We start from the raw sequence: 15,095 nt of genomic DNA, 5'->3' as shown, positions 1-15,095 counted from the left end.
TGTTATCATATTTGGAAAGCATTGGAAACTAAGCAATTATCTCCCTCGTGCATAGCTCTGATTCCTTTCCGGGTTTGGCCTTTACTTTAGATCCTTTTTTTAAGGTTGTATCAGCTCTTCAACTTTTGTATTGTTTTGATAGGATTTTTTTTTGACTCGACCATCGCTGAATAGACATAAATTGTCGAAACGCTCACCTATAGCAGTTAAAGTGGTACCGTTAATGCTATTCCTACCATTCTGGTGGACTGTTAGTACCCGAGTGTATCAATAGCCAATTACCAAGTGGCAAGTGCTTTAGTTTTGGCATGAAATTACGGATTTTATTTTTATTGAAATACGCTGTTATAGAATTTTGAAAATCCTTTGAAATTAAGGAAATATTGCATACCTCTGATTCATTATCCGGGTTCGGCTTTTAGTCTAAAGTCCTTTTTATTTTATCATTTCTTTTACAATGAAACTGGTACCGTTAATGTTGATATTTACCAACATTTCTAAAACTATACAAGCAATTCTGAATTGGAAGTGCAATTGCAGAAGAGAAATAACTTTTTTATTTAAACACGGTGTTGAACGTATAACATTCAAAGCACTAGTTAATGAATTTTAGTCCTTCACTGGTAAACCAATTCTGATCTGAAACGGTCATTTTGTTCTTAACATTATCTGAAAAGTCCGAACAATGAATTACTCAGTCATTTTTAGTCTTTCAGTCAACTTTCAGAATTATCCACTACGGTCAATTAAGTACTGTTCAGACAATTCTATAGCAGTCAATTAATTACAGTTCAATATCTTTTCAGACAATTCAGTATCATGTTGATGTGTACAGATAATTAACAACTACTAAAAAGTCTGAACATAGACAACATCTTTATTGAATGCAAGCGAATTGTCTAAACAGTGCTGAATTAATCGCAGTGGATAAGACTGAAAATGACTAAACAAATTATTATTCAGTCTTTTAAGGGCCTATAGATCAAAATGACTCTTACAGATCAGAATTGGTTTACTAGTGAAGGATTTTATCAGGGTTTTTCATCAATAACTTGAAATGCACTTTTCCGTTGTTAAGTTTCTTATCCTTGATGGTGATGTTCAACTGGCTTCTTCATGTGGAATGTACATTTCACAGTTGGTTCGAAATTTGTGTTTTTAAGTGAGGTTTATTTCAATAAAGCTAATATTTCTAAAACCTTTTAAAACAGAGATAAAGATTACTCGGGGCATTGCACAAGTACAAATGTCATCAACAACTGTAGACGATGTTGCTGTATGAAATCTACTATTCTACAGGTGCCAATTTTGTAGTATAAGATTACTTTTTTGCCAAAGATTTGACTTTTCTACCTTAGGATGCATGTTACGGTTTTGGTGGTAATTGACTGATTGATAATAGCTCACAAATAGTAAATGCATATACATGACACAATTCTAATCCTATTTCCTGATTTGTTCTAGATGCTGCATCGAGGTTTTCTCATATGTTAGCTAATGCACATGTCTATCTATGCTTCTCTGCTTAGAAAGAAGGACTTGGGAGTAAGAGCAGACTGGTCGGCTCGGATGTCAGAACAATGTGTCAAGGTAGGGTGACATGTTTTTCTGCATGGACTGTTATCTTGTTGATTTGTACAAAGCAGTTTATATTACAAGAAATGATTGTAACAGGATGCTGTTACGAAGTCTCCCAAACGAAGCTCCCATAATTCGTAATTCCCAGGGTCGCCTGACATTGCGCAACGTCCAGTGAAAATTGGTTTGGTCCAGTAAAGTTATATGCATTAGTGATGCCTGGGGACTAACCTTGTATATCATTCAAATCATCTTGGCATGACAAACCAGAATATATATGGTTTAGGGGTGGGGATCTCGACCATTTACAAGATACTAGAACATTGGGGGTGGGGAGGAACCCCTGGGGACTAACCCTGTATATCATTCAAACCATCTTCGCATGACAAACCAGAATATATGTGGTTTAGGGGTGGGGATCTTGACCACTTAGTAGATATTAGAACTTTCTTAAATGGCAGGGGGTGGGGGTGACCCCTGGGGACTAACCCTGTATTTCATTCGATGTGCTTTATCATGACAAACCAGAATATATATGGTTTAGGGTGTGGATCTCAACCATTTACAAGATATTAGAACTTTCTCAAATGGCAGGGGGTTGGGATGACCCCTGGGGACTAACCCTGTATATCATTCAAACCATCTTAGCATGACAAACCAGAATATATATGATTTAGGGGTGGGGATCTTGACCACTTACAAGATATTAGAACTTTCTTAAATGGCAGGGGGTGGGGGTGACCCCTGGGGACTAACCCTGTATTTCATTTGATGTGCTTTATCATGACAAACCAGAATATATATGGTTTAGGGGTGGAGATCTCGACCATTTACAAGCTATTAGAACTTTCTCAAATGACAGGGGGTCGGGATGACCCCTGGGGACTAACCCTGTATATCATTCAAACCATCTTAGCATGACAAACCAGAATATATATGGTTTAGGGGTGGGGATCTTGACCACTTACAAGATATTAGAACTTTCTTAAATGGCAGGGGGTGGGGGTGACCCCTGGGGACTAACCCTGTATTTCATTTGATGTGCTTTATCATGACAAACCAGAATATATATGGTTTAGGGGTGGGGATCTCGACCATTTACAAGCTATTAGAACTTTCTCAAATGGCAGGGGGTTGGGATGACCCCTGGGGACTAACCCTGTATATCATTCAAACCATCTTAGCATGACAAACCAGAATATATATGATTTAGGGGTGGGGATCTTGACCACTTACAAGATATTAGAACTTTCTTAAATGGCAGGGGGTGGGGGTGACCCCTGGGGACTAACCCTGTATTTCATTTGATGTGCTTTATCATGACAAACCAGAATATATATGGTTTAGGGGTGGAGATCTCGACCATTTACAAGCTATTAGAACTTTCTCAAATGACAGGGGGTCGGGATGACCCCTGGGGACTAACCCTGTATATCATTCAAACCATCTTAGCATGACAAACCAGAATATATATGGTTTAGGGGTGGGGATCTTGACCACTTACAAGATATTAGAACTTTCTTAAATGGCAGGGGGTGGGGGTGACCCCTGGGGACTAACCCTGTATTTCATTTGATGTGCTTTATCATGACAAACCAGAATATATATGGTTTAGGGGTGGGGATCTCGACCATTTACAAGCTATTAGAACTTTCTCAAATGGCAGGGGGTTGGGATGACCCCTGGGGACTAACCCTGTATATCATTCAAACCATCTTAGCATGACAACCCAGAATATATATGATTTAGGGGTGGGGATCTTGACCACTTACAAGATATTAGAACTTTCTTAAATGGCAGGGGGTGGGGGTGACCCCTGGGGACTAACCCTGTATTTCATTTGATGTGCTTTATCATGACAAACCAGAATATATATGGTTTAGGGGTGGGGATCTCGACCATTTACAAGCTATTAGAACTTTCTCAAATGACAGGGGGTCGGGATGACCCCTGGGGACTAACCCTGTATATCATTCAAACCATCTTAGCATGACAAACCAGAATATATATGGTTTAGGGGTGGGGATCTTGACCACTTACAAGATATTAGAACTTTCTTAAATGGCAAGGGGTGGGGGTGACCCCTAGGGACTAACCCTGTATAACATTTGATGTGCTTTATCATGAAAAACCAGAATATATATGGTTTAGGGGTGGGGATCTCGACCATTTACAAGATATTAGAACTTTCTCAAATGGCAGGGGGTCGGGATGACCCCTGGGGACTAACCCTGTATATCATTCAAACCATCTTAGCATGACAAACCAGAATATATATGGTTTAGGGGTGGGGATCTTGACCACTTACAAGGTATTAGAAATTTCTTAAATGGCAGGGGGTGGGGTTGACCCCTGGGGACTAACCCTGTATTTCATTTGATGTGCTTTATCATGACAAACCAGAATATATATGGTTTAGGGGTGGGGATCTCGATCATTTACAAGATATTAGAACTTTGTCAAATGGCAGGGGGTCGGGATGACCCCTGGGGACTAACCCTGTATATCATTCAAACCATCTTAGTATGACAACCAGAATATATATGGTTTAGGGGTGGGGATCTTGACCACTTACAAGGTATTAGAACTTTCTTAAATGGCAGGGGGTGGGGGTGACCCCTGGGGACTAACCCTGTATTTCATTTAAAGGGCTTTATCATTTAGAACATTTTCAATTAAAAAGATTGTGTCTATCACAAACTGTTTTCAATTTATAATCATTTGAAAATTTTAAAAAATAAAATCCCATAGGGTTCTATAGTAAAACCCTCTTTTCATTTTGCCCCTCAAAGTACCCCTTTATAAACCCCATTGCACAAACAAAACCCTGATTGCACCACTAGACATGTTAGTCTAACATATTGTGAAACCCTAAGTTAATCTGACAAGCGGTTTTGGAGAACGGGTGCGGACAAGTTCAAATTTAAAAGCGGCGGAAGAAGAAGAAGAAGAAGAAGAAGAAGAAGAAGAATAATAATAATAATAAGAACTGAGCAAAAACAATAAGTCTTCCCAAACTTCGTTTGGGAGACTTAAATATCATACTATCATGTTCTCGTCCTGAATATGCACTTAATTTGCCACTGGACTTCATCTATCATTATCATCATCTGGCACATCATATATTGAATGGTATTTTGACCACTGAAAAGGCAGGACTGCAAAGAAATGGAAAAGGAATCAATATATCGGGGTATATATAAGTATATGTTTATATAAGAATTTTGCAAGACCGTATTTCTTTTTTGTCGATGAGAAGGTTTAATATGAATTTTGTTTCATATGAACAAAAATAAAATCGACCAATAGTTGTGATCAATTAGTACCCACTGAAGCAACTTCTGTAATTTTTTTTTTTCAATCCACCATACTGTACAAATTATCAAATATATTGTCAATTACTAAGTTCAGAATTTTTATGATAATGTTGTCAGTGAAATTGTTTTTGGAATCTGGAATGTTAGAATAGAATGTAGAAAATATGTAATGTTTTGATATTGTTGCAATACTGTTATTATATATTAATATCAAAGGAGAGGGTTTTTGGTTTTCTAACATCTCCTCGTTCGTGAATGATATAGGTGTATAAGTGGAAATCCCAAAATTGATGTGAATTCCAAGTTCATTTGTTTGTCAATCAAAATAACTATTTTGCACATAAAAACAATACTGTTCAAGTCTTTGTATGCTGGTACAACAACATACTTGTTGTGAAGAAAGGACATTGCACCCACAACCTCGGACTCCTTCAGATGGTTATATACATGTATGCTTATAGTTCAAGTTAGTTTTTTTTTTTATGTGCTTCTGAATGTGTGACTGAATATTTTTAATCAACTCAGTGACCAGTTAAGATTCATCTAGATGATACTTCACCCCTATTCTAGCATAGTCCTCAACTCCACTAATCGGCAACCTGAAGTTCTTTTGCCTGTTGATAGGATGAAAAATATCATATCTGGTCTTTGGCTAACAACTCTTTAAGTTGTTCCTTTTTTACAAGGTCAAGGTTCCCTGTAATGACATTGCCAGAATGACTATAGTTGTATAGGGACAATGAACAAGAGCAATCTAGAGGTTTGGATTTCACATCCTTGAGGATAAGGGTCTCTGATACCTTTTTATGGTTAGAAATCTTGGATGCAATTGGTTTGGTATAGGTAAAGCAGACTTTTAAGAAAATTCAAATAGAACTTAGCATCATTATACAGTAATATTAGAACATATTGTTGTTAATTCATCAAGTAACATTCAAACAAGAACTATGACTTGTAATTTACCAGTCATTGAATTAAAGATAAATTTTTCATTGGTTATTTAATTTTAGAATTACCTTCAGTAAGGTATAGTTTATTTAAAAATCTTTTTTTAAAAACCACAATTGACAAAAGACAATTAATGGAATCCTCTTTATATTGTTTCTTTCATGAAAACCATTCCTGGTTATAAAAAAATAGCTGAAATCAGTTACGAGTTAACAGTTGTATATGACTGTATAAAAAAAAAGTCTTAACTAAAATATATATTAAAACTCTTTAATAGCCTATTATCACAATTTATGAACCCTGTTCATTACAATTAATTACCAGAAACATACATATTTCATTAATGCTCATGTTTTTCAAATTAAAACTTTCCTCTATGAGCAATTTTTATTGACAATTGAAGTTACATAAGCTGTGTATTATCTAAATCATACCATATAAAATTCTGGATGATAAAAAGTGAAATATAACAAAATTTTCAAGTATTAATTCAAATCACTGAAGAGTCTTATTATTAAAACATGTTTTTGTTTGTATTCCACAGAGAATAAGAAAAAAATGATATTTCATCTTGATGTGTTATTATGTTTCAACTGTGCAGAAGTTGCATTAAACATAAAAATTATAAACTAGAATATAAAATCATGATATCAAAAACATGTTTTATTCCATATCTTTTGTTTATTAAGTTACAAGTACATTTTTAATACCAATGTAAATAAACACGTCAAAATTAATACCGTAGATTCAGAAATTATTGTGATGTTTTTATTAATGCCTTAAATGTGACAGTAAAAGGTTTGCAGTAATAAAAACTTGCATTCATAATTTCAGTAGTGATTTTCCTTCGAAAGACTTTTGCAATCACATTAATTAGAATTAGCATTTTTACCAATGGTAAAGGATTTGCAATAATAAATGCACACATTAATTTTTGAATTTATAGAACTAAAACATCATACACAGTAAATAGTTGAAACAATATCATGGAAAATAATCCTATTATTTACATATCAAAAAATGTATCTACAAAAGCTTCAATATATCCATGAAAAGAACAAACTAAGACATTAATTAGTTATCAATTAATCTTCAAAACCAACTGAGAAATACGATGCATGTAAAAACAAATTTGAACCTTAATCCCAATTTGCTTTTCTGTCAAAGAACTTTCAGTTTCGGTCATGACTGGAAAAATTGACTGTTTCCAGATCCTTGCATTAATTAAATTCCCAAAAATTGTTGTCATGATTTATTTCCTTGTGTTTAGACATATTCAAAAGGTTATTCAAATGTAAACAATTGTTCAGATTTTTCTTTTCTATTCATAATGATTATCAAGACCATTTTATGAAAAACATTTGTTAAATGCTTAACCATAGCCAAATTAGTTACTTTTGCAATGAAGTATCTGCTGTGAAAAAGGTTATCTTGTCAAATGTTTGAAGTCTTTCCTTTTACTAAAACTTAAAATCCCAATTTCTGTCAACAATTTTTCAACTGAGATGGAAAACAAAATCCAACCAAATTAATTGCTGCCTCGGTGAAAGTGAATTGCTTAGCCCGACTTTTTCTATGTATATCAAACAAAGAATTTTTTTATGAATATTTACCAAGAATCTTCAGAGCTAAAAGTATAAAAGGAAAAATATGTTTTCACGAGAAAGGTGCACTGAAATGAATAGCCAAAACCATACAACAATGTGTCAAGTTTTTTTTAGTAGTTTCTGTAGGAAAATAAAGATTACTCTAAAATTTTGTATAAAAACCATAAGGTATGTAAACCTGAAAATTTTTAAACAAATACTGTCTCAATTCTTCTTTCTTTAGCATCCAAATTCACATACTAAGAGCTAGAATGTTATTCATTTATCTTTTGTTAACTATATTTCATAAATTCAGCTTGATTTTCTTCTCCTCTTCTTTTTGCTGCGTTTCTTTACACTTTCATCACTACTAGAATCTGATGAAGATGATGATGATGAACTGTCTGAATCACTGTCTGAGGATGAGGAAGAACTTGTATCACTGTCTGAACTGTAAAATTAAAGAACTAGAGGCTCTAAAGAGCCTGTGTCGCTCACCTTGGTCTATGTGAATATTAAACAAAGGACGCAGATGGATTCATGACAAAATTGTGTTTTGGTGATGGTGATGTGTTTGTACATCTTAATTTACGGAACATTTTTCCTGCTTACAATTATCTCTATCTATAATTAACTTGGCCCAGTAGTTTCAGAGGAGAAGATTTTTGTAAAAGATTACTAAGATTTACGAAAAAATGGTTAAAAATTGACTATAAAGGGCAATAACTCCTAAAGGGGTCAACTGACAATTTCGGTCATGTTGACTTATTTGTAGATCTTACTTTGCCGACATTTATTGTTTTTTACAGTTTATCTCTATCTATAATAATATTCAAGATAATAACCAAAAACAGCAAAATCACCTTAAAATTACCAATTCAGGGGCAGCAACCCAACAACGGGTTGTCCGATTCATCTGAAAATTTCAGGGCAGATAGATCTTGACCTGATAAACAATTTTACTTCATGTCAGATTTGCTTTAAATGCTTTGGTTTTTGAGTTAAAAGCCAAAAACTGAATTTTACCCCTATGTTCTATTTTTAGCCGTGGCGGCCATCATGGTTGGTTGACCAGGTCACGCCACACATTTTCAAAACTAGATAACCAAATGATGATTGTGGCCAAGTTTGGTTTAATTTGGCCCAGTTGTTTCAGAGGAGAAGATTTTTGTAAAAGATTACTAAGATTTACGAAAAATGGTTAAAAATTGACTATAAAGGGCAATTACTCCTAAAGGGGTCAACTGACCATTTCGGTTATATTGACTTATTTGTAAATCTTACTTTGCTGAACATTATTGCTGTTTACAGTTTATCTCTATCTATAATAATATTCAAGATAATAACCAAAAACAGCAAAATTTCCTTAAAATTACCAATTCAGGGGCAGCAACCCAATAACGGGTTGTCCGATTCATCTGAAAATTTCAGGGCAGATAGATCTTGACCTGATAAACAATTTTACTTCATGTCAGATTGCTTTAAATGCTTTGGTTTTTGAGTTAAAAGCCAAAAACTGAATTTTACCCCTATGTTCTATTTTTAGCCGTGGCGGCCATCTTGGTTGGTTGACCAGGTCACGCCACACATTTTTAAAACTAAATAACCAAATGATGATTGTGGCCAAGTTTGGTTTAATTTGGCCACGGAGTTTCAGAGGAGAAGATTTTTGTAAAAGATTACTAAGATTTACGAAAAATTGTTAAAAATTGACTATATAAAGGGCAATAACTCCTAAAGGGGTCAACTGACCATTTCAGTCATGTTGACTTATTTGTTAATCTTACTTTGCTGAACATTATTGCTGTTTACAGTTTATCTCTATCTATAATAATATTCAAGATAATAACCAAAAACAGCAAAATTTCCTTAAAATTACCAATTCAGGGGCAGCAACCCAACAACAGGTTGTTCGATTCATCTGAAAATTTCAGGGCAGATAGATCTTGATCTGATAAACAATTTTACTTCATGTCAGATTTGCTCTAAATGCTTTGGTTTTGAGTTATAAGCCAAAAACTGCATTTTACCCCTATGTTTTATTTTTAGCTGTGGCGGCCATCTTGTTTGGTTGGCCGGGTCACGCCACACATTTTTTAAACTAGATACCCCAATGATGATTGTGGCCAAGTTTGGTTTAATTTGGCCCAGTTGTTTCAGAGGAGAAGAATTTTGTAAAAGATTACTAAGATTTACGAAAAATGGTTAAAAATTGACTATAAAGGGCAATTACTCCTAAAGGGGTCAACTGACCATTTCGGTTATATTGACTTAATTGTAAATCTTACTTTGCTGAACATTATTGCTGTTTACAGTTTATCTCTATCTATAATAATATTCAAGATAATAACCAAAAACAGCAAAATTTCCTTAAAATTACCAATTCAGGGGCAGCAACCCAATAACGGGTTGTCCGATTCATCTGAAAATTTCAGGGCAGATAGATCTTGACCTGATGAACAATTTTACCCCATGTCAGATTTGCTCTTAATGCTTTGGTTTTTGAGTTATAAGCTAAAAACTGCATTTTACCCCTATGTTCTATTTTTAGCCGTGGCGGCCATCTTGGTTGGTTGACCGGGTCACGCCACACATTTTTAAAACTAGATACCCCAATGATGATTGTGGCCAAGTTTGGTTAAATTTGGCCCAGTAGTTTCAGAGGAGAAGATTTTTGTAAAAGTTTACGGACGACGGACGACGGACGACGGACGCAGGACGACGGACGACGGACGCAAAGTGATGAGAAAAGCTCACTTGACCTTTCAGGTCAGGTGAGCTAAAAATACAAATAAAAAAAAAAACAATTGTTTGGGGTTTTTTTGGTTTTCTATTTTCATTTTATTTTTTTTTTCGAGGAAGGGGAGGTGAGTAAATGTGAAAAATAAATTTTACAGATTAACCAATCACCTAAGGTAAAGAACAGTAAATTGAGATTGTTTGAGAGCATTTTATCAATTTTTTCAATACACTTTGGCATGCTCAATCAAATATCTGGACAGTTTGACAACAATTTATACTCAAATGACTATGCAACAACTCAATTATAAAATGTCTATTTTACTGGTGGACCAAATAAAAGTGTCCAAGGTTAATGATTTTTTTCTGTTACTGAAAAACTATTACATACTTGAAGATCAAATGCATCATGTCATTATGATAATTATACTAATGGTGATAGACTCATGTTACCTATACACATACTATAAATATATATTTAGTAAGAATATCACAGAAGCCTAATACTGAAAGAATTCCACAACTTATAAAATAATCTTTAGTAAAATAATGCATGTAGCATTGAATTTGTATATTTATCTGCTGTTCCAGAAAAGTACAATCTTTCAGTATTTAAATCGATCTAATGCAAAGGTTTCTTCTTTTATTCACAAATCAAACTACCTTGAGCTTGATGATGATGATGAAGATGAAGAAGACTCAGAACTTGTACGACTTGACCTGAAATTAACAAGTAAATATAAATATAGACATGAAAACTAGTGTCATACTTGGTATCCAAATTGGCAAAACTACAATTAGAAAATTTTTTTTTCTATTTCTACCAATCCCAAAATTTAAGTGTTATACCAATAAATTTTTAGATTTTTAGACCTAGTCAACAGCCCTACAACATGTACAAAAAAAATGGAACCCCGTTTGAAACCAGGTTACCTATTAGAGAAGCATCCCTTACTTACCCTTTTAATATATGAGTGGTTGGTTTTATTTTCAATACCGCTATAAGATTACCTAGACCTTTATCCTTGGTCGAACTGACATAGATATATCAAGAAGAGTCCATCTTCTCTTCATTTAGAACAATTGTAAAGAAGGAATCCCTGTTGTAATCTTAAATATGCCATAAAGGTTTTATAGACATAAGGAAAGACATTAAACATAATATCAATATGGCATAAAGGTATAATGGACATAAGGTAAGACATTAAATATAATATCAATATGGCTTTGTGCGATGTAAAATAAATCTAATGTGCATTTGATCAATTCTTATTGGTGGGGATAAATTTTGCTCAAAGCTATAGTTTTATGTTTTTGCAGTTTGTATCTGTCCTTTTTTATTCATCCTTACATTTGTCCTTTTGACTGGTGTCGTTTTAGTATTGTTAACTGGATTTAAATCTCTGACTCCCACTTTTAACATATTTGGTTTGGTATCTCACTTGAGTAAAAACTTCCATTTATATATTTCAAAATTTAAATTGCTTTGTTCCATGATGATATAAAACTTTTCTGTCTTTGTACAGATGATGGCACAGCCAATTCATACTTTTTTTCTCAATTGCCTTCTGAAATGAATTATGTCACCCCCTCCTCCTTCATTAGATGAATGGTCAGTGCCAAAAAGCCTCTTCTACATATTTATCACTTAATGTACATGTACATACCTTTTCTTTTTTCTTTTTCTTTGTTTCTTTTCTGGATTTTGTTTCATTAATTCTTTCCTACAATTATTAAAAGGGATCAAGATATCAAATGAGGTAAATAGTTGCAAAAGAAAACAATGCACATGATAAAATTTTACTTGCAATTCAAATATTTTAAACGATTTTAAATTATAAATGATGATTTGCAATTTGTCAACAAATATGTGATTATTTTTCTCAACCAGTCTGAGATACACCTGTATTTCTATAATTCTACATAAATTTATCTTGAAATTATGATTATAATTATTTATCAATATGGCAGTAACTGTATACATAGTAAGGTTATTCCTTTCTTGTCATCAAATTTTTAAACAGACACCCACTTCTATCGTTGTTTTTTTATGTGAATTAGATATATATTCAAACTGGCATAAGGCTAAAACTTGCAATATCAATTTTATATCCCTTATTTTACAGGTACTGATACTTACAATTTCATTTCTCTTTCTAATTCTTCATCTTTCTTCATTTTTTTAATCATTTCTTTTGTTCTGGATGGACGGTGAACATACTTTCTCTTCCCTGTACATTCAAACGTAAAATGGCCCTTCTCTAAACATTTCTGGCATTTATATTCATCTGCACTGGGTTGGCTGTAAATGTAAACAAAATATTTTTATAGAAAAAAAATAGAACTTAAACATTGTTAAAGCAATGCACAGAAAAATTTTTAAATAAATGTGGATAGTGTCCACATGTGGACACAGATGATGCCCCCACTTGCATATCATATAGTTATAAAGGGACATAACTGAAGAACGGTAAAAGTGACGCTACCCAAATTTGAACTTGATCTTAGTTTTGTGGTAATGAATATTGTGTATAGGTTTCATAATGTTTGGTTGGGGCAAACTTAAGTTACAGAATGGAAACTAAAAATTTTGCAATCTTTCGATGTATAAAGGGGCATAACTCAATAATGGTTAAAGTGACACTACCAAAATTCAACTTGATCTGTGTTTTATCAGTGGAAGTCAAAATTAAACATTGCATTGTATAAAGCATTGATTGTAGTTGATTCAATTATAATCATGGACAAAAGAAGATAACTCCAATTTTAAAAATTCCTTGATATTTAGAAGAAAATAAAAATTTTGCAATTTTTCCATTTATAAAGGGGCATAACTCTAGAACGGTTAAAGTGACGCCACCACATACGTACGTACAGACGGACAAGGGTAAAACTTAATGCCCCCACCGCTACGGCAGGGGCATAAAAAATTAAACACACTTGTAATACCTTATATTGTATATTTTGATCATATAATATATTGTTTCTCAATTTGATTGTATGTCAACAATTTGTTAGAAATAATGTTTTAATTGTTAAATATTCTATATATATATATATATACATTGTACATTTGTACAAGTCTAAATTAAAAACAACCTTCAAACCTATGATTGCGTTGGATAAAAACCGCAATTTTTATACGTGTGCATGCAAAACAAATTTCTTATATTTATATATATATCTGTCTTGTATCATTGTTGAAGTTTTGAATAATGAGCTACACTAGGGACAGCATGATAGCACTTCAACATGTCATCTAGGCAGTTATGAGTGTCGACACAGCACTGAATCACAGAATTTTATTTTTGGTACCATATTATTTTAGGTAATCAATTTCCAAATATTATATTTTTTTAATATAATAATTTAATTTAGATCATAAGATAAATATTCATAGAAAACAAGAATACTATAAATTAAAGGCCAAATAAATGAAAAACAATTATGGCATATAGTTACCATGGTTACCATGATAACCAGTTCGTATAAATTAATGATTACATTTATATTAATATACATTTACAGCTAAATAATTATAAAATAAGGAGATGTGGTATGATTGCCAATGAGACAACTTATCCAACAGATCATAAGTGAAGCGCATTTAAGTCACTTGAAAATATACCAATAATATAAGATTACCAATGAGACAACTTTTCCAACAGATTCCTAATGAAGCAGATTTAAGTCTCTGGAAAATTTACCAATAATATTGTCATCATGGTAGTATATATGATTTTACAATTTTGACTCACTTATCTGCATTTTCGTGCTGAAATCTGATCATATCTATCTTCTGGTTTTACAAAATTTGAAGTAAATTTTTTCCAACATTGTTTTTTTACAATGATTTCAGGATGTAAAATAATAACAATTATCAATCAGACACTTTTTCGCATATAAACTAAATATTTCTATAGAATACATTTAGATAACCATGAATCTAAATATATTATCGTTTCACATCCTATTAACAGATTAATTTTCATTTTAGATGGACTAGAAGTGAAACTGGGAGACAACTGCATGAATTAGTTCCTATTGTAGGTAAGACCCAATTCCACTTGATTATCTGAACCCAACTATAGGGAGAATCATGTCTGAGTTTAGAACCGGCTACAATAGGCTAAATAAATATCTCCATTAGATAGGGAAATCCCTCACGCCATACTGTGAATGTGGTGAAGAGGAAAACACTGAACACTACCTACTAAACTGTCCGATATACCACCAGGAAAGAGAAGAAATGGAAAGACAGCTGGAGATTCAAAACATCAAAATAGATCTTCAAAACCTGTTAGCACCAGCAAGTAAGGAGACATACGAAAGAACAGCAGATATAATTGGAGAATATGTAAAAAGTTCAGGGCGATTTAAAGATTCATTTATCCCTGAAAACCCCCGATCCTGCGCCTAACAAATTAACCAATAAGTACCTTGTGAAAATAATAACTGAGAAATTAAGTACCAGGATGAAAAAATCCAGCACAAAGAGAACAGTTGTGTCATAATATTGACCTTAGGATCAGGATCAGGATTTCAAAGAGATTTTTGCAGATTTTTCTATTAATTTGAAACAGCAATCTTGATAATCATATTGTAATGTTTTTAACACAAATTAATTTCAGGTTTCAAAATTTATTTATCTATGTGTTACTAAGACTTTAAAACTTGTCCAGCTGCACAGGTTAAATTTTTCTTTAATTCGAAGTTCGAGTAAACACAACCATTTTTTTGTCCATTTGTTATGATTAACTTTCAATATACCTTTTACGAAATGACGGGGGTCGAAACGTGAAAGAAGTCATTCTGTTGCTGCAGTTTGATCTTGTTATCTAGCTTAGTGACTCAAAAAACCTTTACTGTCTGATAAAATAAAAAGAAATACGTTTCCCCAAATATTATGGGGAGATAACTCAAATTG

General features: G+C 33.2%; 1 protein-coding gene across 1 annotated transcript; it reads right to left on the bottom strand.

Annotated features, from left to right (window-relative positions):
• Positions 1-7,731: 7,731 nt before the first annotated feature.
• LOC127714167 (zinc finger CCHC domain-containing protein 10-like) lies at positions 7,732-15,095 on the bottom strand. Its single transcript, XM_052220184.1, has 5 exons — positions 14,939-15,095; positions 12,309-12,470; positions 11,836-11,892; positions 10,832-10,888; positions 7,732-7,880 (listed from the first exon to the last, which is right to left on the bottom strand). The coding sequence occupies exons 1-5, from the start codon at positions 14,977-14,979 to the stop codon at positions 7,742-7,744; spliced, it is 456 nt and encodes a 151-aa protein (XP_052076144.1). The 5' UTR covers positions 14,980-15,095; the 3' UTR covers positions 7,732-7,741.

This window comes from Mytilus californianus, unplaced genomic scaffold (assembly GCF_021869535.1).
Source record: "Mytilus californianus isolate M0D057914Y unplaced genomic scaffold, xbMytCali1.0.p SCAF_9, whole genome shotgun sequence".
Classification (NCBI taxonomy): domain Eukaryota; kingdom Metazoa; phylum Mollusca; class Bivalvia; order Mytilida; family Mytilidae; genus Mytilus; species Mytilus californianus.
This window is presented reverse-complemented; position numbering and strand designations above follow the sequence as displayed.